The sequence below is a fragment of the Rhamphochromis longiceps genome, linkage group LG10 (genome assembly GCF_057381845.1).
Source record: "Rhamphochromis longiceps isolate RC_006_pf linkage group LG10, R_longiceps_female_GT1.1, whole genome shotgun sequence".
In the NCBI taxonomy this organism is placed as follows: Eukaryota; Metazoa; Chordata; class Actinopteri; order Cichliformes; family Cichlidae; genus Rhamphochromis; species Rhamphochromis longiceps.
The window spans coordinates 17,302,692-17,327,513 of record NC_140566.1 but is presented as its reverse complement, the minus strand read 5'-3'; the positions used below and the strand labels follow the sequence as shown (position 1 = coordinate 17,327,513).

General features: G+C 43.0%; 2 protein-coding genes across 7 annotated transcripts in view; one reads left to right on the top strand and one right to left on the bottom strand.

Moving 5' to 3' along the window:
- Positions 1–15,750, bottom strand: part of slc47a1 (solute carrier family 47 member 1) — a 24,481-nt gene extending 8,731 nt beyond the window's left edge. Inside the window, exons 1-7 of one of the 3 annotated variants that reach the window (XM_085420636.1) lie at positions 15,554–15,750; positions 12,574–12,780; positions 12,117–12,218; positions 1,924–1,992; positions 1,658–1,806; positions 1,257–1,299; positions 963–1,007 (exon numbers count right to left, since the gene is read on the bottom strand). In XM_085420636.1, coding sequence (XP_085276762.1) covers positions 963–1,007; positions 1,257–1,299; positions 1,658–1,806; positions 1,924–1,992; positions 12,117–12,218; positions 12,574–12,780; positions 15,554–15,643 — 705 coding nt within the window. In that variant the 5' untranslated portion in view covers positions 15,644–15,750. Of the gene's footprint in view, positions 1–962; positions 1,008–1,256; positions 1,300–1,657; positions 1,807–1,923; positions 1,993–12,116; positions 12,219–12,573; positions 12,787–15,553 lie in introns of those variants that run through there. The other 2 variants (XM_085420637.1, XM_085420638.1) reach the window with 2 other exon arrangements.
- tmigd1 (transmembrane and immunoglobulin domain containing 1) lies at positions 4,925–24,822 on the top strand. Of its 4 annotated transcripts, none has more exons than XM_085420639.1 (7): positions 4,925–5,054; positions 5,923–6,057; positions 15,590–15,674; positions 15,804–16,082; positions 23,491–23,778; positions 23,911–24,014; positions 24,099–24,822. In XM_085420639.1, exons 3-7 carry the CDS (start codon positions 15,611–15,613, stop codon positions 24,108–24,110), a joined length of 747 nt encoding a protein of 248 aa, XP_085276765.1. In that variant the 5' UTR covers positions 4,925–5,054; positions 5,923–6,057; positions 15,590–15,610; the 3' UTR covers positions 24,111–24,822. The 4 variants fall into 4 exon arrangements, with proteins under 4 accessions (XP_085276765.1, XP_085276766.1, XP_085276767.1 ...); XM_085420640.1 differs by having other exon boundaries at positions 5,923–6,061; XM_085420641.1 differs by having other exon boundaries at positions 4,931–4,976.

Below are 24,822 nucleotides of genomic sequence, written 5' to 3'. Positions count from 1 at the left end.
TTGAACAACAGCTGATAAGAAGAGACTCCAAAATGTCACCAGAATTGCAGAGAAGGTAATCGGTTGTCCACTCCCCTCCCTGGAGTGCATTGCCAGCTCTGGATGTCGCTCCAGGGCCTGGGCAATTTTAAAAGACCACTTCCATCCTAACCACCACCTATTTAACATCATGCTCTCTGGAGAAAGGTTCAGATCCATCAGATGCAACACCAACAGACTAAAGATCAGCTTCTTCCCGTGGGCTGACAGAAGTCTCAATGCACCAGAACACTGACACCACACTGACACACTTCTGCAGTCTTCCCCTTTGTTTACTTATGGTAACCTTGAGTGTGTGTACGTGTGCATGGGAGGGTGGGTGTGTGTGGACGTGGGTATGCACGTGCAAGCAGACCTCTCCCATACAGTCATTCTGTTTTTGCTATTGACAATTTCCTGCGCAATATCTTGGTAAATGTGCAATAATAATAATCCTACCTTTTTTTTCTAACACGAAGATGCCTGTTCATCTTCGTGGCTATGATGGCTGACAGGAGCTTCCATTTGGTACTGAGGCAGGTTATTGGCCGGTAGTTGGATGGGATTGGTCCCTTTTGGGGATCCTTGGGAATCAGGACTGTCTGGCCTTCAGTTAGCCATTACGGGTGTCTCTTGTTCATTCGCAGCTGATTTATTTGTGCTGCCAGTTATTCAGACTGGAGATTCATTCTTGGATGTTTGCACTATGATGGTTATTGGCCCCTGTTCAGAGAGGTTGCTGTGGTCTGCAACCTCTGGTTTATTCTCCTGGTATACCTCTTCAAGTGCTTGCTGTACTTCTTAGTAAAAGGAGAAGGAGGATATCTCCTTCGTAGATACCACACTTAACAACATAACAACATGACCTTTCTGTTTTAGTTTCCCCTGGAAGGTGTCTGACTCCTACACACCAGAAGCATACTTGTTTCATCTCATGAACCTACCTGGTTTTGCAGGTAGGCAACCTGCAGCTGGTACAGAAACACAGCCTGTAGCAGAAAGAAAGACAACATGAATTTAGTTGTTTGTTTGTTTTTTACTAAATTAAATTGGCAGTAATAATTCTCAAACATGAGGGTTAAACAACTCAATACTAGTGCGCTTACTAAACTGCTGCATGTGTGTTACTAAATGCAGATGTTGAAACACTGCAGCTGATAAGTACACAATAACTAATAATCTCAGTCAAGGTTAGGAAGTAAGTGAACTAAGTCTCAGTCTCAGTTCATTAAACTCACTGGAACAGCTGGTAGAAATGCCATCACATATATCTGGGCAATTCTGAAAGGGAAGCAAACAAAATGATATTCATTTAGTGAAGCAAACATAAAGACAATCATTCAAGTTTGCAAAAAGTGCATCTGTAAATTCATTCATTGTGGGAAAGTGCATCAGCACTGTCTTCACATTACATCAGTTTTCAATCGTAGTCCCTTGAAATCAAATTTAATTTAATCTCATACAAATTTACTCAGAAACTCTGAAAACACATATAAAGCTGAAGTTTTCTAAGCACAGAATAGTATTAGTACTGCTGATAAAAATGCCAACAACAGAACTAAAAATATAGATTTGTATTCCTTTTTTTCCAGTTATATATTCAAAGATGCTACATCAGCTTTAAAAACCATGATTTTACCTCGCCACCTCTTCCTCTTGGTGCATGAGGATCAGTAGGCTGTAAGAGTTCATGATAATAGCCCAACATGGCAGGCAAAACGCCAGCAGGATCAGTGAACTCCTTTGAAGAATCACTCCAACACGTTTCATGTTTTTACTGCCAAAAGTCTGCAAAACACAAACAATGCTAATGGGAACTGGATTTGACTCCATAGTGAAATTATAACCTTCCCGTGGATAAAACCGCTGCAACAATAATACACACGCACAGTGTGGTTTGCTCACCTGAGAGATGAGTGTATCACAAGCCAAGGCAAGGCCATGGCCTGTTGCAACTGTGGTCGAATTAACGGTCTGAGAGGTGAAGAATAAAAAAAAGCCACACTTTAGTAAACAGTTCATACATTCATTATGTCCAAAACTTGAAGTTGTATTATAAATAAATTTAAGATCATGGGTTGCTGTCACCTTCAAATTATTCTTAAATTAAAAATGTATTACACTTCAACCTTTGACAATCAAAATACGTATCAAGTCAAAGAGAGGCAGTTTTGCACACCAAGATGAAAGTTGGGTTAATGTTGCATCAAACTGAAATGTGTCATGTACTCCATTCCTTTGTATATTTTATGCCACAAAGCAGCATAAAATATAAAATGAGACCAGATCTTGAGATGGAGTCACACCATCCATTCTGGCAACACCCGTCTTCAAACACAGACTTCACTTTGAGCTTACTTACATTATACAGTAGTCTTAAATGATTGTGAAGCTACTGAGTGGACAAATTGGTCCACAGACAGAAAACACCTGGAAAGGTACTGAAAAGCACCCAAGAGCTGTTCCCACTATTTTAAAATGGTGACACATACGAACACAGAAAGAGAGAGAGACAGACTCACAATATAAAAACAATAGGGGCGAATCGTGGCTCAAAGAGTTGGCAGTTCGTCTTGTAACCGGAAGGTTGCCGGTTCGAGCCCCGGCTCGGACAGTCTCGGTCGTTGTGTCTTTGGGCAAGACACTTCACCTGCCGCCTACTGGTGATGGCCACAGGGCCCGGTGGTGCAATATGGCAGCCTCGCCTCTGTCAGTTTGCCCCAGGGCAGCTGTGGCTACAACTGTAGCTTGCCTCCACCAGTGTGTGAGAGTGAATGAGTAGTGAAATTGTAAAGTGCTTTGAGGGCCCCGAAAAGCGCTATATAAATGCAATCCATTATTATTATTATAAACATCCATCACTGAGGTTAGTGCAACTTGATTTGCTCCTCACAAAGATGTAGGGTGATTCAGCAAACACAGAGCACTGGACCGTTTTCGGAGTATATGCTCAGAGCTTAAAAACTTTCTTACTGATCAAATGAAAAAGCAAAAATGTTTGTAGATTTTCTGCCATACATAGAGAAAATAAGAGCTGTTTTCATCTCTGATACATTGCACTTCAATGATCCTAATTTCAAGTTACAGGCCAGAAACAACAGTGAGCAACCTCGTGTCAGTGGAGTGATTTTCAGATGAAAACAAAGGTCGTTAAAGCGTTGATAGATAAAGTTCTGTTTACTTCCAAATTGTTTTAAATGAATCAGACGAGGTGTACTAAAATCGTGCTAAAAAAAAATTGTCCCTGGAGAATGAAATTTCTTTGAATTTGTTCAGCAATCCAAACATAAAAGATCATGCAGAGTAATAAATAAATAAATAAATAATAAATAAATAAATTTTTATTTATATAGCACCTTTCAAGACAGAATCACAAAGTGCTGCACATAAGATTACAAGTCATAAAAGATTTAAAAAGAGAAAATAAAACAGGCAAAAAATTAACCAAAAGCAGTTTTAAAAAGGTAAGTTTTGAGTTGTTTTTTAAAAACAGCTACTGAGTCCACAGTTCTTAATGCTTGGGGGAGAGAGTTCCACAGTCTAGGGGCCACAGTGGCAAAAGCTCTGTCACCCTTAGTCCTCCTCTTAGTATTTTTTATAGCAAGTAAGCCCTGATCAGATGACCTCAAAGACCTGCTAGGGACATAGGGCTGTAACAGATCAAAGATGTAGGCAGGAGCCAGTCCATGCACAGCTCTGTAGGTCAAGACCAGGATCTTAAAATCGACTCTAAATTTAACAGGAAGTCAGTACTTAGTTATCAAAAATGAAAGGGATACCAACAGAAAAGAAAAGACAAAGAAGATGCTACGATTTTCACAGGGAGTGGCCAGGACAAGATTAGAAATTAATCTATCAGAGGGAGAGCTGAGACTGAGTAGTTTAGAGACATAGTTAAAAAATTGAAAATTGACTCTACTGGACAAAGCATGAGGAAAAGAGAAATATCACAAATAGGATTCATGGATGCAATGAAGGAGGCCATGCAGAGGGTTGGTGTGCAGAAGAGGATGCTAGTGACCAGGTAATATAGTGGCAGATGATATGCTCAGACAACCCCTAAAAGGAGCAGATCCTAGTAACTACAGCCTCTGGTTGCATTTCAGTTAAACAATAATAATAATAATAATAATAATAATAATAATAATAATAATCTTGATTTTTTTTTTAAACAATAAAATATAGTTTGATTTTTTCTTACTGGAAAGGAAAGGAAACCTAATCTCCCATTAACAGAAAACACAATATATTAATTCTTACTGAGTTTTGCAGTCCCCTTGCTAATTGTTCCTTTGACATTTTGAGTTGATTTTGCTGGCGGCAAGGGACAAAAAACAATTCACACAGTGCACTGTACTAGTGCTTAGCTGATCTCCTCTGATCTGTCTGATAGTCAGTGAAATGATCCTTTTGGGTGTTTCTTAACAGCTCTAAGGCTTACAACCTAGTAAGCAAGCAGCAATAGATCATTCAACCAGTTTTTTTTGTTGTTGTTGTTTTTGTTTGCTTGTTTACTTTTTAGGCTTAATGTTAACGAACAAAAAAGAAAAGAAAAGAAAAGATTAAACTGCTTTATAACCAATCAAGCCCCACTGCAGTAAGGCTATGGAGCTAGCCTAACCTAACCTCACGCCAGTAGCGGGAAGTTAGCAGGTTAGCAGAGGGGATAGAGTTTGTATAAAATTTAAGTTTTAAAATATTGCTTTTGAACTGAAACTCAACCAAAACCAAATCCTGAGACTGGACCGCACTCACAGGCAAAGGTAAAGGAGAAGCTCTGTCATTTTTAGATGGAAACTTTCAAGCACTAAGCTAAACCGGACTTGCCTCTTGTTGTACCGGTCAGGCAGCTACCTGGATGCTTGCACACCCAGTCTGGAGTCTGGAAGTCATTTATAAACAGGAGCTCCGACTGAAATGTTGCAGGATCAAGGATGGATCAAGTTGCAATCAGCAAGGTACAGTATAATCGAGTGAAGGAGAGGGATAGCAGGCCAGAAGCAGGCATGCCGTGCAGGAGGTGGACTACTATGCAGGTGGTGTAAACTTTTACCAAGTTAAAAATAATGCTAACAGAACACTTAGCATTAACGACTACATTCCTGGCATATTGAGAAATGTGTAGGGTCATTTCAGAGCTGTTAAAGTGGCTAACACCATATCAAAGATATGATGGAGCAACTACAGTTCATTCACTTTTAAACACTAAACCACAAGTCTCAAACATAATTACAGGCTCCAATCCGGCCCACTGGACAGCTAGAGGTTATAGATTTTGTACTTTTAACTATCTTTACATAATATTTAAAAATTTCTTACTGAGAAAGACCTCCTCTACTGCCATTCATGCTACACCAAAGTAATTCAGTAGAAGATAAGCAAATAAATGACAGAAAAGATTCTGTTTTTTAAGAGTATACTGTAGTTTTTACAGTGGTTCTACATTTAAATATTTTCTATGAAATTTCTGTTTTATAATTATAGGACAGCCTGGGCAATAAGCTGCCTGAACTTTCTCTGTAACTTTACACATTTGTTTTTTTCCATTTCAATCCAAAAATTTGTGCTTTCATTTACTACACCAGCATTTCTCTGTTATGTAGGAAAACTGACACATACTGTTGAAATTGCACTTCTTTTTCTTACATTAGGATATCTCGGGGATTAAATGTATAGTTAAATGTCTTTACACTGAAAGAAAGTGCAGCGTCACTGGTTTGACCTACTTAAAATCAAAGTGTGGTGTATTTGGCCTATGATGTAAAATGAGTTTGACATCCCTGAGAATACAAGGAAGTATTCATTAATTCATCGAAGCAAGTTCAACAAGCTTTAGCATTTGAGCTGAAAGGACAGCACTATCACTGAGGTGGATGATTGAGTTTTGCTTCTGCTTTGGACCAGATAACAACTTGTTCCTGCACGAAAAGCTAGAAAGGAAACACCTGTCTCCTGTCCACTTGATAAAGGCATCCTCTGTTACACGAGAGCTGGAGCTACAATGAAGGATAAGGCAAAGTCCTTCTTCTGCAAGGACAGGTGAGTAAGTAGATATTTTTCTTGGCTGGTTACTCTTTGCCCATCTCCTTGCCGCTTCAGCACCTCGGACAGTGACATGACCTATTGGGGTTTTGTTTTTGTAGCGCAGTTAGTCGACTTTAAAACACTTTTTTAATAAGATCAATCTAATATTTTACAGTATCACTTTTATGTGCATTCTTAAAATTCATAAACGCATGAGATTTTGTTTTTGATAATAACTAGATTTGGTATGCTATTGTGCTTGTTTCCTTAACAACGTTGTTTTTCAGTTAGAGTACAGGCGACAGCCCCTCCTAAGAGAATGTACATGATTCATTAGTTGATATTAACCAGTGCTTAGTAGAAGTTTGAATTTTCTAAATATTTCATTCAGTTGTGTTTTAACCCTTGTATGGTGTTCTGGTCTGTGAGACCCATTTTCAGTTTTTTTCAAAAGAAAAATTAAACAATTAATTATTTTTTCAACCTGAAATTCATTGGCTTTGGCTTATTTTCTGTGAAGAACATAAATCCAAACTAATTTTCAATGACCTCATACTGTACCTCCCCCCACGCATTTACATTACATACAAGGTGTTTGGGTCCACTGGACCCAGGTCTAATAAAAGTGTTGAAAGTGTAGGTCCTGTGTTCCCACACTCTGTCCTCCTCCTTTCTGGTGCTGCTGATAGTGATTTCCTCCCCTCCTGCTCCCGCACAAAGTTGCAACATTGTTGAAAATTCAACTATCAACACCGTCTGCTCTGACATTCCTGCACATTTTACCCTCTTTCTTGAGGGATCCAAATTTTATTTTCTCATACCCTGTCCCACCTGCAAATTAGGGGCATAATACTATAAATAAGACTTTGCCAGTGTGGTTCTTTATCCCAACTGATCAAGATGGCAAAAGATTATCTGCGGCGAGGGCCATCCAATTGATTTTGGAAGAGAGAGGGGCTTCGGATGATGATGTTGACAAAGAGGTTTCAGAATATTTCACATTTCTGAAAATTCAGAGTCTGACAGTGACTTTGAAGAGGATGAGGTTGAGCACCATTTAGTAACAAAACGAAGACGAGTACCCCATCTGCAGCCAGCTCCAGGACCAGAACAAGCCCACCAGACAGCAAGTGAAGAAACATGGATGTCAATAACTGGTGAAATTGAATGGTCTTCTTGCCCAAGAAATGAGCCACCCTGCAGAGCTGTTACTGGGATAAGCCAGGGCCAACACGGCTGACAGTTACTCATGTGCAGGACATCAAGTCTTCATTTGAGCTTTTCATCCCAGATTCCATCCAGAAAATTATTCTGGATTGCAGTAATCTAGAAGGAAGGTGTTTTTTTGGAGAGAGGTCGAAGGAGATGGACCAAATTCATCTAAGAACCCCAAAGGCCTACTTTGGGGTTCTTATCCTTGCAGGAGTTTTCAGGTCCAAAGGGGAATCGACAGAATCCCTGTGGGATGCAGAAACCAGCAAGAACCTTTCCGTGCATCAATGTCTCTGGAAAACTTCCACAAAATCTCCAGGATTATCCGTTTTGATAACCGAGATGACAGACCAGCTCGACGGCAAAGAGACAAGCTAGCTGCCATCAGGACAGTGTGGGATAAGTGTGTGCACCACCTCCCCTGTTTTACAACCCTGGGCCTAATGTCACCATTGATGAGCAGCTGATCCCATTTAGTTGTGGAACATATTGCTTCACGTGTAAATGTGTTGTGTCTTTCCACTCACTCCACTTGATTATAACTGATTTATGTTTTTTATAACATTTTATAAAAAAAAAAACTAAAAAAAACGAGGAGCACATTAATTCATAAATGTGATCTAACAAAGGTAAAGGGAAAAAATTAACCATGTTTGCTGTTCACATGTCTTGTAATTGGGATGAAGTAAACATCTGTTCAGTAATTTAACATAAAATTGTTTGATAGTGTTAATTTGGAAAGCCAAAACTCTAGCGGGTCCACCAGACCCATGAACACTGGCTGAGTAACAAAAATATGAACACCACACAAGGGTTAAATGTGCAACAAGCCACATTCAGAAACTCAATATCCAACTAGTGCCTCGCCATCTCAAACTGAAAAGGTTTCAATTACAGTCAGAAAGGTTGTGCACACGACAGCCAAAACAACCCAACATCAACTTTTAGCCCAGGGTAGTGCTCTAAATTACAAAATGGTTAACATGTTAAAGTGAACCCCGTCTCTGGGCTGGGGCCCTGGCTGGGCCTTGGGGGCTTGGGTCCTGGTTGGTGTGTTGCCGGGGTTGTGGGCGGGTGGGTGTATGGGGGCCCAGCCCTGGCGCAGGGTGCCGCCAGTGCATCAAGCCATCTGGGGGGCTCTTCAACTGGTGGGGGAGGCTGTTACATCTTGCAGGAGGTCTCCTCTCTTCAGGAACTCACTCTGCAGGAGGGGGAGATATAGGAGAGGTGAGGAAGCTCTCAGCCTGGGCGTCTATTGTCTTGTGTAGTCTGGAAGATGAGTGGATGACGGGGTGGGTGCAGTTTTCTCTGTGGTGGGGTCGGGTGGGCTGTCCCGGGCTCTGTGGGGCCAGGCGGTGCTGCTGAACTGGGCCCCGGTCCGGATGGGCCTGGGCCCCCTTTCCCTGGCAGGTTGCAGACAATGGGGGTGCCTACTGGGGTCAGCGGGGGAGCTGGCCCCAGGGAGGGGTCACTTACCCCTCCCTTCCTTCCCTCCCCATCTCCAGCTGCCTCCCTCTTCCCGCTCCACCACAATCACCCACACATGCAGGGCCTTGGGGTAAAGGTGTGTCACCAGGGTGCAGGGGAGGCACCCCCCCCCATCTGTCCCCTTCTGGCTGCCTGTGCCTCAGTTTTATCCAACAACTTAGACATTCACATTACTCACACTCTCATTACACATACATATAGGATCTTAGGGGTGGGCACGCTACACGGACTCCAAATTACCATCAGGGTGTACACCTCACCCCTGGCGTCGTTGCACACCTCTCAATTTTAAATACATGTAGACATTGAGGGCTATCAGGAGGGGCTATGCGCTTACCTGCTGCTCTCTAGCAGGTAGCTCCATGTCCTCCTGCGTTTTAAATGCACCTTAGAACACACATGCATCAACACTACATATGAGCGGGTGGAGGGAGGTTTGGAGTCTTCACACACCCCCGTTCTCTGCAGCCTGCTGGAGCGGGGGGGGCTAGGAGGAGGAGCTGGTCATCCAATTGGGGTCTGGAATGTGGGGCCTCCCTGCTGCTGCCGAGTCGGGGCAGTCTGCTTCTCTCCACCCCAGGGAAAAGGGTAACACTACCTGGGTCTGGGTGCAGTTTCCCCCTCCAGGGGCAAGGGTACCTAGACCTGGGGTATAGAGTACGCTTGGGGAGTGTGATCGTGTGTACAGCGTCTCTTTATGTCTGTCTCCACGTTGGTTGAGTGTGGAGTAAGTGCATATGAGAGCATGAGGGTGGGAATGGATGTTTGTATCTGTGTGTGCCTGTATGTCTGTGTCTATATGTCAGGTTGGGTATCAGATGAAACCTCTCTGGGGACATCTCAGGACCTCCAAGGTATGGAGGCCTATCTCCCCCCACCCCTTCCCCTGCCAGTGGCGGACTCCCTCAGACATCGGTGCATTGGTGGTTGTTTGTGTCCAAGGATGGGCGTCCAGGTACACACTGGCTCACTCCGGGTGGCTGCTTGTCGGGGCCTGGAGCCTGGGGCTCGCTCGGCCACTTCCGGGGTGGGGTGCCCTCAGCCTCTCAGCCTGGGGCTCGGTCACTCTGGCACAGCTGGCTGCCGACAGAGCTCACGGGCACGTCACTGCAACCCCCCCCCCTGGCTTCTGCTCCGCGGCTGCTGAGTGAGCCCTCATCTGGGGCTCTCCTCAGCTCTTTCTGGGATAGTGGCGCGGCTGCCCCTCTGTTGGTCTTCCTTGGTCTCTTGTGTTCTGGGGGCCTCTGGATGTCTGGAGTTTTGATCTCCTCCATACCTGCTTCATGCCCTGGAGGACGGGGCTGTGGCTCCCCACACCCTCTAACACAGCGGTCCCCAACCTTTTTTGCGCCACGGACCGGTTTATGACCAACAATATTTTCAGGTGTCGCAGATAAATACAACAAAACAAAACTAGTACCGGTACTGAAAAAAAGAAGATTTATTCATAACACACGTGAAAAGACCCAGGAAAACCGAGTAAACGATAAAAACGATAACAAAATAACGCTGAAAACCGATAAAAACCCTGAAAACCATACATTTCACACCTGAGCCTCAACTCTCGCGGCCCGAGGCCCGGGGGTTGGGGACCGCTGCTCTAACAGATCATTACATGTAGGAACCTTTTAAATACAAGCGCGCTCATGCTCACAGGTGTACACACAGGTGCTCACCCACACAAACTACACCCTTTTTGGCTCCTACCTCTAAGCACACTGTGCGCTGTCGATCTTACGTGCTACACAGTAGTGTTTAATATTTAGTATTTACTGTTATATTCCCATAGATCATCGTGATGTTGTTTATTGTGTTGCTCTTTTTTTTTCTTCTGCTTGTTTTCTCTTTTTTCTTTCTCAACAGGTGATCCAGGTGATTGATATATGTATTTTTTGTCTGCTTATTTTGTTGGTTTTTGTTTTTTGCACTTTATCCCCGTCCCTCTTCTCCACTGTTTTTCTTTCCCTCTTTCTTTCTCCCCTTTCTTTTCCCCAGTCAAGTCTGTCCCGTATTTAGCAAGTGAAAATAAAATAAAATAAATAATAAAAGGTGAATCAAATAGACCATTACGGCAAGGCTGGGATGGTCTATTTGGTAAAGTAAATCCATTGGGCATCTTTCTTCACCTTTAGACAATAATTCTGATGGCAAAAGAGCCAAACAGGACAGGCAAAAAAAAAAAAAAAAGTGAACCCCAAAAAGCTTAAAGTGAAGTGTTTGCCCTCTAAGTGCAGTCAGAACTGTAAGTAGGCTGTTCATTAACATTATGAATAAGTACAATTAAAGCCTATCACAAATTAAAGTTTTGCCTTAAGGAACCATTCATCAACCCTTCATGCCTTGTGTACGTAGGAACAGGCTAGAAATGTTGCTTAACAGGCTAAACCCAGTAACTCAGTATTTTTTACCCCTCAGCTGTAAAAGGCTGATGAGATATTTTTATCCACTCGCTGGGCAGGTGGGAAGGCAGCGTCAACACCCAAGTTTGTAAATACAATAACTCGAGAATGAGGTGACCAGGAGTTTCAAATTCATATCTTAGACGTATCTACGAAAAATCTTGGATGATTTTGAATCCTGGTGACCTCGACCTCAAGGTTATAGGTCCTTTCCTAGGATTTTCAGATTTATACCATTTAGACCACTTGTCACATCTACTAGGAGGCTGAGGGGTAGCCTTGGCAACCGCCAGTTTGTTTGTTTTTTGTTGTTTGTTTTTAAATTAATTTGCAGTGTCCCTTCCCTCTGAGGTGACAACTGGACCCAACTCATACCTGTAACAGGACCTCACGGCGTAACAGAGCCACTGGATCCCTTCACTGCATGCATCAGTGGTTCTGATTTTCCTTTTCTTTTCTCACTTCTCATATAACTAACTATAGAAACCACTATAGTAATAAGAGTTATTAGCTATGTTGCTGCTCTTTGTTTCACCACGTGGATTTGTCTCTTCTGTTGCACTCAATAAACAAAATAGTAGTTGAATTTCTGCTTTGCAAATAAGTTATAATAAAGTTCCTGTATAGTTGTTCTGAAAAGATGCATAAGCTACAAAGTTTTGTTTTTGTTTTTTTTTACCATATTGTTTTTAAATTTGGTTAATTTTGGTGAATTGAATTGCTTATGGAGCCATCCATAGTGGCTACTCATCCACAGAGGTTGCTGCTTGGCTATGTCACTCAGCTGAGATGTAGACCTGCACTGTATTTTACACATACCAGTACATTCAGGCAAACCTGCATCACCTCCAGTATGCAAAAAGACAAACAATTTAGAGAGAAAGTGGTCTTATTGCGCTACCATAACAACCCACAAGAAGCAGACAAAGCAGTGGTGCTAAAATAAACTGTTCTGAAAAGGAGTACAGTACGTACCGCTGAGGCCAGTGCATATCCAGCCAGTGCTGCATTGCTAATGTGACCACAGAATATGGTGATAACAAATGACAGGAGGAAGTTCAGAATCCGCGACAGCAGCTGTAGAAACAAGCAGGACTTTAATAATTTGCTGGTACGGTGAAAGCACAGTGATTTATTGCCATTAACTGTGTCCAGGGGACTTGTCAGTACTTGGCAAAGCAGTGTTGTGAAATCACAAGGCACAGACTTGTCTGCATTAATATTCAGTCAGTATAGACAACATTTTTTCTTAGGCATGCAGTATATTCAGTTTTATTTGAGAAATAGTGACTAGTTTCACTACATTATGTAAACCTGCACTAAAAACAGTAATTCTGCACTGCAGGAGTGTGCTGACTGTGCGTATTATAATCATGGGATCCCCCAACTAAAAAGGAAAAGAAGAAAAAGAAGACCACTTTCTGCTACTTACCAGTGGGCCTGTGAGTCGTAACACTTGGTAGAGTTCTTCTCTGTAAGCCTGCGGCAACAAGCGTTTCATGCAACTACACTCAAAGAGTTTGGATCTCACCCATGATGCACCCTCGTCTTCCACAGCCCCTGCCGTCTTAGCAACAGAAACCTCAGCAACGGGCCCTGCACCGGGCAAGGGGTGTGCTGGTTCCGGTGAATCCAGCTTCTCCATTCAAACCCAGAAAGAGAATACAGACGGGAGAGAGGAGAGAGAAAAGTTAGAAAGCACTGGTGGGAGGGAGCGAGAGTGGCAGGGAGGGAGTGGGGTAAGAGAGTGCAAGGGTAAGAGGGGCAATTGGCCTATCTGGGTTTAGAAGTGCGACACATGCACTTCTTAGAAGTTATTGATTAAATTATGTGGTTTTGGGATGTGGTGGTGGAAACAACAGATTAAACAAAATAGAGAAAATAAACATGGGAGGTGACGGCTGGAGAGGTTTTGGAAAAGAACAGAAGACCTTTCTGATACAAGGATCAAAACAGGGCTGACAAACGTGTCTTGAAGTTGGGGGAGGGAATGCAACGTGTTTGAGTATTTGCTCTGTGTGCAGTGTACGACTGCGTGCTTTGTGAATATGTTACATGGCATATTTTGTCGTGTGGGTTTACTTGCGCGTTTGAGTGGTCTTGCAGGGCTCAGTGGTAATCTGATGAGGAATGCCTTGTTTTTCAGTGTATACAAGGAATTTTGATGGCATCTGATCTGCAGGCTTTGAGTAATTGGTGCAGGGCAGTCATGCTGTTTGTGTTTGTGTGTGCTGGTATTAGCCATTGATTGTAGCTCCCTCTGAATGGACTTTGACTAATGATTTTTGGAGTTGTCCTTCCTCGTGTCACATAAATCAACAAAGTCACATGAGCACAAAAACCCGACCGCTCTACAACTCAAACATTTACTCACAAGCATTTACAGATAACTTGACTTTATAGTCTTTATAGTCGACTGACTATTGAGAATAGACCACCTCTCACAACACATGGGGACCTGTAAATCCTATAAACTTACATTTATATGTTAATGAATTGCCTGACGACTGATGGTGATTTAATCACTGAAACTCCAAAAAGGCACAGTGTGGAAATGAACACCTAATACATATCATGTCCACTTGATCAAACTGATTTTAACCTGGCCATGGGCTCAGTCAGAAGTTAAAGAATTAGTTTACACAGTAGAGCTGAAAAGTGTGTGTGTGTGTGTGTGTGTGTGTGTGTGTGTGTGTGTGTGTGTGTGTGTGTGTGTGTGTGTGTGTGTGTGTGTGTGTGTGTGTGTGTGTGCCTGCACATGGATAGAAAGAGTTTCCTGTCCATAGTGTGCGATCCAGTCAATTGTGCAACAGCATCATAAAGAGTGTCTTTTTACACCTCTGTTTGTGTTGCATTTGCAGCTAACCTTTGATCTTTGTGTGATCACATAAGGCTTTCTTAAAGAGCGAGCGCAGAAATCTGTCATAGATCAAAAAGTACAGCATTGGCAGTGGTGAAATAGACATTTGTTAGGTTTTTAGAAAAAAAAAATTCTTACATGTTTTTATATACTCACAAACTTCCATTGCACTGATCTGCGTTTACCGTCACTCATCTGACATTAACAGGAAAGGCAGGAAAATTGACAAGGAAGTAAATCCACAAACACTATAGTTACATTTATCCCTTTTCCCACAGCAAAATAACAATGCCTTCCGCTCCTTTTCAAGGACACACACAAATTTAATGTATAAGTAATTTATATATTTTGTATTATTTTATAGTATTAGAAATAATTAATGGGCTTCCATTGTAACTTGCTTCATAAATAAATGTGTAGAAGTACACTGATTTTAAAGAATTTTAATTTAATTTTGAATCCCTCCAACCATTGATTTTAAGGGTTTGTGATAAAATAAAAATTTAACTATTAAAAAGGGTGTTTTTTAACTTGGCACACACACCCAGTTTACTTTTAGTGCCATTGTAAGGGCTACAGCCAATAAAGGTTTTCCTTGTGTTAAAAGTGTCCACAATAAAAGATGGAAAAAAGTCATGGGTGGGAGGATTTAAAGGGTGTTGACATGAAGGCAAATACTATTATAAGAAAGGCATTTTGAACGAGACGGTAGTTATAAAAAGGGACCTGCGAAGTATGGACTAGGAGCTGATCCAGGTTAAAACAGTCATTCATACCCTCATGTAACACAGACAAGATACGAGCTTCATCAGGTAAATTCGTCTAACTCATCTCAGAATGCGAAACATACATATATATATATATATATATATATATATATATATATATATATATATATAGTATAATTCCTAAAATCTTTCTTATAGTTTTAAATCCGGAGAGGTTTTTTTTAGGATTTTTAATGCTGTCCTTAATATCTAACAAATGCTGAAAAAAAAGTATTTTTAAACAAATGTGTTTCCTTTCTGAGTCATAAAGTTCTGGTTGCCAGAGTTGGAAATAGTCTGATTTAAACTTAAATCAGAAAAATCCCTTTTTTTTCTGTAGACGGATTTTGAGATATTTTGATGCTAGCTGATTTTTAAACCAGGTTTGTAAATGTACAGCCAGTCAACAGTTTAACACAGCAGCTCATCTGCTTAAAACCTGTGTAACACAGACATTTTCAGGTCATTCAGATCAGGTAGTTATTTTTTTTAAGGTTACAGAAGGATAAATAAGTTGAATGTTTTTTGATGGCTTTCTCTTTTTTTAGAAGTGCAGAGGAGAAAATGTTTGCACTTTTGTCTGGAATGTAAATTTAATCTGAGGCTAAAATTCCGAGAGACTAATGTTTAACGTATTTTTGGTTTGTTGTTTGTCCTGTTAAGTAAATGGTTAGAGGTCTTACTAGCTCTCGATGAAGAACACAACAGAATGCGGTGTCTGGTAGTATGCCACATCTGAAAAAACTTGTAATGCTTTAGCTTAAAATTGTAAATGAATTGCATACCAGTGCTTTTTCTAATGATCTCTTCCTTTCCTCCAGGTTCATTGAAGGCAAAGCAAAATGAAGTTTATCCTCAGAGCCGCAGTTTTCCATTTCCTCGTCCTCTATGCAGTGCACGTTTTAGGTAAGTTTGTTGTTTTAGAAAGACCTGGTCACAGGGAATGTATCTCAATCAGTTTTCTTGTCACTATTTATATTGTCAAGATTTACTCCCCCGATCTTACTCAACTTCCTTTTCTTCCCCATCCTAAAGGCATTAATATCCAGTCTAAACCTGCATTCAACGATGAGGGTGTTATACAGGTAAAGCTCAATGACCCTGTATCGCTGGTTTGTACGCTTGGTGTTACTAAAGCTGAAGAAGAGCTGGTCTGGCTGAGGAATGATGCAGCAGTTCTTCTGAAGGAAGGGAACAACAAGAATCGCAGCAGTCTGTGTGTCACACCAACCTATGAAGATAATGGTGCCAAGTTCACTTGCCACCAAAAAGGCAATTCCACAGATCAAGTCTCTGTCACCCTGAATGTCACATGTAAGTCCCCTTAAAGAATTCTAATCTGTAATTTTTTTTTATACAGATCAGAATTCTTAAAAAATTACAGGCAGACGTTGTTTTATTACAAGAGATCCACATGCCTGTCACAGGTTTGAATAAACTTAAAACACCTGAGTTTCCTAATGTGTTCTCAGCCTGTTATAATTCTAGACAAAGAGGAGTAGCAATTCTAATACATAAAAATATTAATTTCACAGTACTCGATACAGTTATAGATCCAGAGGGCAGATTCCTTTTTTTTTTTTTTTTTTTTTTTTTTTTTTTTTTTTTTTAAATGACATCAGAAACAGCAGTATGCGACATTACGTGATGGCAGAGCTTCAGTTCATCCTTTGTCATTTTTTTTTTTTTTTTTTTTTTAATAAATAGGACAGGGGGAATGAATGAGAGAGAGAGGGGGAGAGAAAGAAAGAAAACCAAAGGGGAGAAGAGACGGTGAGAAGGGGGGGGGAAGAGAGAGAAAAAAAAAAAAAAAAAACTCCTGGGTCACCTGTATGGAGAAAAAAAACAAAAAAAAAACAAACAAACAAAAACAAACAGAGGAGACAGCAAACAACAAAGAGCAACATAATAATAGAGAAAACAAAGCACCATCACAATAAACTAGCTAGTCATAGATATCAGTATTTACTAAGTAATAAACGATATTGTGCAGCACGCAAGATAGACAGCGCACAGTGTGCTTTGAGGCAGCAGCCAAGAAAGCTTTAGTCCGCGTCTGTGAATACCCATGTGTGCATACCTGTGTGGATCAGCATGCTTGCATTCCAAAGGTTTCTCCATGTAATGATCTGCTAGGGAGTGTGGGGGGGGCCACAGCCCCGTCCTCCAGGGTGTGAAGCGGGTATGGAGGAGATCAAAACTCCAGACATCCAGAGGCCCCCAGAACACAAGAGACCATGGAAGACCAACAGAGGGGCAGCCGCGCCACTGTCCCAGTAAGAGCTGAGGAGAGTCCCAGATGAGGGCTCGCCCAGCAGCCGCGGAGCAGAAGTCAGGGGGAGTTGCAGTGACGCGCCCGTGAGCTCCGCCGGCCCCCAGCTGCGCCTGAGTGACCGAGCCCTAGGCCGAGAGGCCGGGGGCACCCCACCTCCAAAGGGGCCCGAGCGAGCCCCAGGCCCCAGGCCCCGACAAGCGGCCGCCAAGGAGTGAGCCGGTGTGCACCCGGAGGGCAGATTCCTAATCGTCAAACTATCTATACTTAACCAAAAGCTATGTATTGTAAGTATATATGGTCCAAATGTTGATGACCCCTCATTCTTCCATGGTTTTTTTAGTACACTCTCCGAACACCTAGACTGCACAATTGTTCTTGGGGGAGACCTCAACCTGGGACTAAATGAAGAAATGTATAGGCTCAATACAGCAGGAACTCAGCGTAATTGGCAGTCCACAAATATAATCAAACAGTATATGAGCGACTTTGGTCTTTGCGATGCATGGCGCTCCCTTCACCCCAACAGTAAGGAATATTCTTTCTTCTCACATGTCCATCACTCCTACTCTCGTCTGGATTGTTTTCTGGTCAGCAGCTCACTGCTAAGTAACATTTCAGACAATGAGATTCATCCTATAGCTGTCAGTGATCATGCTCCTGTATCTTTAACACTAATACAGAAGAATAATACTACACCAAGTAAAAACTGGAGATTTAATACATCACTGCCCAAAGACGAAGAGTTTATCAAATACTTTAAAAAAGAATGGACTCTATACTTAGGCTTTAATGACATTCCAGGAACATCAGCATCTGTCCTCTGGGAAGCAGGGAAAGCCGTGATGAGAAGTAAAATAATCTCTTTCTCATCACATAAGAAGAAAGAAGAAAACAAAAATATTCAGGAACTAGAAAAAAACATCAAATTCTTAGAAAAAGCCTATGTGTCACAACAAGATCAAGAAATATTAAACAAAATATGCAAGACAAAACTAGAATTAAATGAAATTATTAATAAAAAGAATACATTCTCAGTACAAAGACTTCGCCTGCAAAATTATGAACACGGTAAATTATGAATACGCCTTCCAACAACTGCTCACACTGCACAGCAAACACACCGGACAATTACATCCACGCTCTTTGGTTCTGTCCACCAGTTCAGAAGTTTTGGCGTGAGATATGTGAAGACTTATCAAAGTGTCTGAAATGTAACATTCCAGCCTCCCCTTTAGTATGCTTGCTGGGCAACTTGGATGAGGTCACTGCAGAAATAAACACAGCCCACGTTGTTTTTACGGCCCTATGCATTACCAAGAAAATGGTCCTCATTAACTGGAAAAATAAAAATAATCTTAATTCTAACCAATATAAAAACCATCTAATAGATCACATTAATCTTGATACAGCCTCTGCCATCACATTTGATCAATCCCTTTGGGCTCATTTGATCGACTTAATCACCTAGTTGGGGTGGGGGGTCATGGTTTGGTCCTGCCTTCACTATTGTGGTTGATATGGGGGTAGGGACGGCCTTACGGCGTCTGGGGAGTCCCTAGGGACGTTTTCCCTGGAGGGCCTAACCCGGGGGATGTGGGCATGACCTGGGTAGGGGCCCTGATGGCTCTTAGATGGTGTTTTCCTTGTGGCTGCGTACAGCGGAGATGGGGGAGGGTCTGTGCTGGCGGACGTTGGTTACTGGCCTGGTAGCCTGGCTGCCCCTGGGTAGGTCCGGGACGGGCGCGGAGGCTTGGGGGTCTGGGGGTGCTCCGCCCCCGGTCTGGGGTGCTGGCTGGGCCTTGGGGGCTTGAGTCCTGGCTGTTGTGTTGCCGGAGCTGTGGGCGGGTGGGTGCAGGGGGGCTCAGCCCCAGTGCAGGGGACCTCTGGTGCATCGGCCCAACTAGGGGGCTCTCTAACTGGTGGGGAGGTTGTTATATCTTTGCAGGTGGTCTCCTCTCTACAGGAGCTCACTGCACCCCACCTCACTGCAGGTGGGGGAGAGATATAGGAGAGGTAGAGAATGAACTCAGCCTGGGTGTCTATTGTCTTGGGGCTGGGCGGTGCTGCTGCTGCGGGCCCCAGTCCGGATGGGCCTGGGCCCCCTTGCCCTGGTGGGTTCCAGAGTGTGGGGGTGCCTACTGGGGTCAGCAGGGGAGCTGGCCCCAGGGAGGGGCCGCTTGCCCCTCCCTTTCTTCCCTCCCCATCCTCAGCTGCCTCCCTATTCCCGCTCTACCACACCCACCCACACACGTAGGGCTTGGGGTGCAGGTATGTCACCAGGGTGCAGGGGAGGCATTCCCCCTCTGTCCCCTTCTGGCCGCCTGTGCCTCAATTTTATTCTGCAACCTAGACATCCACATTACTCACACTCTCACATAACACATACATATAGGGCCTTGGGGGTGGGCACGTTTTACTGCATCCAGAGGATGGTCGGTGTACTCCAACCCACCTCTGGCGCTGGTGCCCTACCCTCAATTTTAAATGCATATAGACACTAAAGGTTTTCGGGAGGAGCCGTGCTGCTCTCTGATGTTTTAAATGCACTTTAGAACAGCACACAGCAACACTACATATGAGCGGGCGTAGGGAGGTTTGGGGTCTTCACTCAGCCCGGTTCTGTTAGCCGTCAGGGCTGGGGGGCTGGGAGGAGGTGCTGGCCATCAGATTGGGGTCCGGGATGCGGGGCCTCCCGGCTACTGCAGATAAGGAGGTGGTCCACTTGCCTCCACCCCAGAGAGAAGGGTAACATCTCCTGGGTCTAGGTGCGGCTTGCCCCTCTGGGGGCGGGGGTACCTGGACCTGGGATATAGAGTATGTTTGGGGAGTGTGACTATCTGTGCAGTGTCTATTTGTGTCTGTCTACACGTGGGTGAGTGCCGAGTATTTGGTTGTGTATATGGGGCTGGGAATGCACGTTTGTGTCCGCGTGCGCCTGTTCGTCTGTGTCTATATGTCAGGTTGGGTCTTAGACTCAACCTCTCTGGGTACATCTCAGGCCCTCCTAAGTACGGAGGCCTATCTCCCCTCACCACACTCCCTGCCGGTGGCTGATGCCCTCAGACGTTGGTGTGTTGGTGGTTCTTGTCAACTGGGGCTGGGCTGAGCCCCTTCCGGGGGGTGGGGTGCCCTCAGGCCTCTGGCCTCTGGGCCTGAAGCTCGGTCCTCTTTGGCACAGCTGGCTGCCGGCAGAGCCCGCGGGCACGCCACTGCAACCCCCTCTGGCCTCTGCTCCGTAGCTGCTGGGTGACCTCTCGTTTGGGGCTCTACTCAGCTCTTCCCAGGACGGTGGCACGGTTCCCCCCCTTTTGGTGGTCCTCCTCGGGTCCTTGTACTCTGGGGCCTCTGGATATCTGGGGCCTGGATCTCCTCCATACCTGCTTCATACCCTGGGGGACGGGGCTATGGCTCCCCACACTCCCTAGCAGATCGTTACATGGAGAAACCTTTGTAATACAAGCATGCTGATCCACACAGGTGTGCACACAGGTGTACACACGGGTGTTCACAGACGCGGACTACACCCTTCTTGGCTGCTGCCTCAAAGCACATTGTGCGCTGCCTTTCTTGCGTGCTGCACAATAGCGTTTAATATTCAGTATCTACTGTTATCTACTGCTAGCTAGTTTATTGTGATGGTGATGTTGCTCTTTTTTTTGTTTGCTTTCTCTTCTGTTTTTTTTTCTCCATACAGGTGATCCAGGTGTTTTGTTTGTTTTTCTTTCTTTCTTCCCCCCCTTCTCACCCTCTCTTCTCCCCTCTTTTTTTGTTTCTCTCCCTCTCTTTCTTTCATTCTTTCTCCCTGTCCTATCCCCCAGTCATGTCTGTCCTGTTTGTAGCATCCGAAAATAAAATAAATTCATAATTATAATAAAGGTCAATCAAATGGACCAATATGGCAAGGTCATGATGATCCACTTGGCAAAATAAATCCGCTTGGCATCTTTCTTGGCATTAAGACAACAATTCTGATGGCTAAAGATCCAAACGGGACACAAAAAAAAAAAAAAAAATTCTGATCTGATCTGTTTATTGTATTTATATATTAATACTCCCAGCCAATACTGAATCACTTTTAGATGAATTTGAAATTATTTAGCCAAGTTAGGAATCAGAAACAATATAACTGCATAATGACCAAAACTATCACACTGACTGACTGAGTTCAGTTTTATGATCTTTAAATAGTGGGGCAACGGATCACTGTATGTGTATGGTGTGCGTGGTCAGTCTGTCAAGCCATAGTTATGGCCAGCGCTAGCAGTCCAAGTGGAGGAGCAGAGGAGTTTCCAGCATTTAAGCAGCCCTTTGCTGCCCAGTCCGACCGGGCTAAAACTATTATAAGGCCGTATTCCGTTGTGCAAAAAAGGGGGTTTAAACTATGATGAACATGCTTGAGCCACGCTATGATATCCCGTTGCGCGTCCACTTCAGTGACAAGATCGTTCCAAGCATGTATGAGCAGGAAAAGTCTAAAGTTATGCCTGAACTGTTCCAGGCATCTTCTGTTGCCCTAACTACAAATGGGTGGACCTCCAGGGCAACGGAAAGCTTCGTGACCGTGACTGCTCATTATATCACAGTGGAGTGGTAAATACAAAGCCCTGTACTGCCCTATATTGCACCTTAATTTGTTTTTATATAATTGCGTGGAATGAGTCTTGAGTTGAATGTTTTTTAATAGCCAAAAAATACTTAAATAAGTAAATGGCGAGTTAAAGTTTTGTCTTTTTGTCTTTTTTTGCTGATCCGAAAATTTATCCGATCCATGACTTAAAACTGTGATCCGATCCGAACCGTGAGATTTTGGATCCGTTGCACCACTATCTTTAATATGTATCAGTATTCAAGGTTGGATTGTCATCATACTCTGGAGCATAAACAGGTTGTCATCAGGACACTACAACACAGAGCGAACGACATCCTCGCAAACATGCCGGGTAGGGCAGCAGAAGAACATCATATCAAAATGGCCCTGGGTAGATGTGACATTCCCAGTTGGACATTTGACCAGCCAGGAAGCCACCTAAAGAATACTTGAGGAGAGAATTACAACCCATGCCTAAACGAAAACCTTTTGGTGATCCTGAGACACATTTTCTCTAAACAATGCGTCTCTGTGGCTTTCAAACCAAAAAACATGCTACGTCAGAAAATTGCTCCACCCCAAGGATCTAGTCTATGTGTTTAAGTACAAGGAGCATTTTTGTAAAATTATACATCAGTGAAATCAAACAACCTCTAAGCTGATGACACAACACAGAAAAGCTACCTCATCAGGCCAGGACTCTGCAGTCTGTTTAGACCTACAGGCCAGCAGCCACCCTGTCAGTGATGCTGATGTGCACATCCTGGACACGGAGGGGTTATATTCTATAAAACAGAATATAGAAGAAAATATGCTGCCATAGGCTGTAATTTATCTGTGTGTAAACAAGCAAATAAGACAGAACACAAAGCACATTGAAAGATGGAAGTATTCAGGAAATGCATTTTTATGTGGATTTGTTTTGAAAGAAAGAAAGCAAAGGTAGGACAAAATTCATCATGTTTTTCAAGTGGGATGCATAATTTTGGTCTTGTTTTGCTGCTGGTTCAGAGAACTTTGGTTGGAGCGTGATGAAACATGCAGTTTTGCTACATGTCTACTTGCTCTTTAATTATATGTTGTTTTAGCTGTGTTTGGTGATCGTAGAAAATGTTTTTGAGCCTTGAGCTCACAAAACATTTTGATTTTTCTGTGGATGCCACAGATGTTTATATTTTAAAAAACAAATGTGGCGGCACATCTCGTGAAACCTGATGTTTTCCATCTTGCCCCCAGTACTGGGGTCATTAGCATTTAACAGGTTTTAAACTAAAGGACCAACCAAAGTAGGGTTCGTTACCTGTTAGTTCATATATTTTTCACTGATCTCAGGGAAAAAGTACAGCACCACAATATGTAGATCTTTAACATATTATACTAGTAGTCCTCGTGCCCACTCGGAGTGGAGTGACTAGTCTCGACCATGGAGAACACCAAACTACGCATGGACCATTCAAGTGGACTTGCAGGAAGCGTGACTGGAAGGAACTGACCACGATCCCATCTTTATTCTAGCCCTGATTTGTCCACGATTATCAGTGATCATGAGTACAACGTTTGGGTTTTTATAGTAAACTGACATCTGGGTTTTTGAAAAGATTTGAACTAGTTGTTCTGTGGTCACATTCCTGCATGACAACAGCACTTTAACAGGGAATTTCCATTTTAAGAGGAGGGAGGGATGGAATCATACAAACACACCCAACATACCTGTGCAAATTTTAATGGCAGGCTGGTCATGGAATATTTCGGTTTGAATCAGTGTAGCTGCTAGGTTGGTTACGTTGATGTGCATCTATCTGGAAAAAATTACTTCAATAATCTCACAAGCATTAATATTTGCACTGATCATTTTTCAGTCGCCCCAAATATCTCTGAAACAGTGGAAGTTACAGTTGAAGAAGAGGATGACCTTGTCTTGGAGTGTGACACAAGGGCCAATCCACTTGTCTCCTCTGTGACATGGTCACTAAATGGAAGCCTGGTGGATCTACTAGCAGATGGCCTCTCTGTGATCAATAATGGCTTAACAAGTCAGCTGACATCCAGCAAAGTGAAGAAAACCTTGCATGGAGGCATGTACACATGCACAGTGGACTCTCCTATGTATGGAAGTAGCAGCAGGCATTTCCAAGTCACAATAACAGGTGAGCTCACTAGATCAGCACTCTGCAATGCTACCCAAGCCACATCTCCACATTAAGTTGTTAAGTGGATTATAAAAATCAGTGCATGATATTATGGCTTGGTTATTAATGTTTTAATCTTCATTTTTACAGACAAAACCCTGAAGTTCCCACTGGGGCCCATGATAGCTGGGCTGGTGGTTGTGGGCCTCACTGCTCTTCTTGCTGTTGTTTCAAGGTGGAGGAAAATCGTAAAGGTAACGCACAGAATACACGTGTGGAGTACAGAGACTGACTGATTACAACCCAGACCTTCTAATATTTTAAATCTCTTTTAACAGTGCTGCAAGTAAGTTGTGCTCAAAATAACCAGTCTTCTCTACATCACCAAACGAGACAAGCCATGAAGATAACGCCACTACTCTGTGTGTAAAAGACTCTGATTATCCATTATTGTGTCCTTCTATTTAATTTTGTGATGTGATGAGAGATACATCTATTCTACATTTAAGTTTTCTTCCCAATGTATAAACAATGAATATATATACATATATACTATATGGACAAAAGTGCAGGGCTACATATACATTACACCTACAGGAGCTGCACAGCCATGGAAACTCACGTTATGTAGCTCCCAGCTTGTGCTGATGTTAATGCCAGAGGACATTTGGACCTCTGCAGTTACTGAGCGAGCAGAGCACTGCCGACTTTCATGCACTACACTGTAACTTCATATGATCTGCTACATTGTGTGGCTCCTGAACACTTCCACTGTACAATAATACTACAGCTGACTGTGTACTATCTAGATGGAGAACAACTTCAGGAAGTGACTTCCTGTAATAGAAATATCCGATCAAACTCACATTCAGCTCTTTAGCACAACATGTTCATTCCCAAATATTTGTAATGGGAGACAGCATGGCTAGGTGCTTGATGTTATACACCTGTGACAGCAGGGCTGAAAACACCTGAATTTAAAGATTAATAGGTGTGGCCTAAAGCTTTTGTCCATATAGTGTATTTCTGTTATGTAAACAGCTAGCTAGTTTAGCTTAGAGT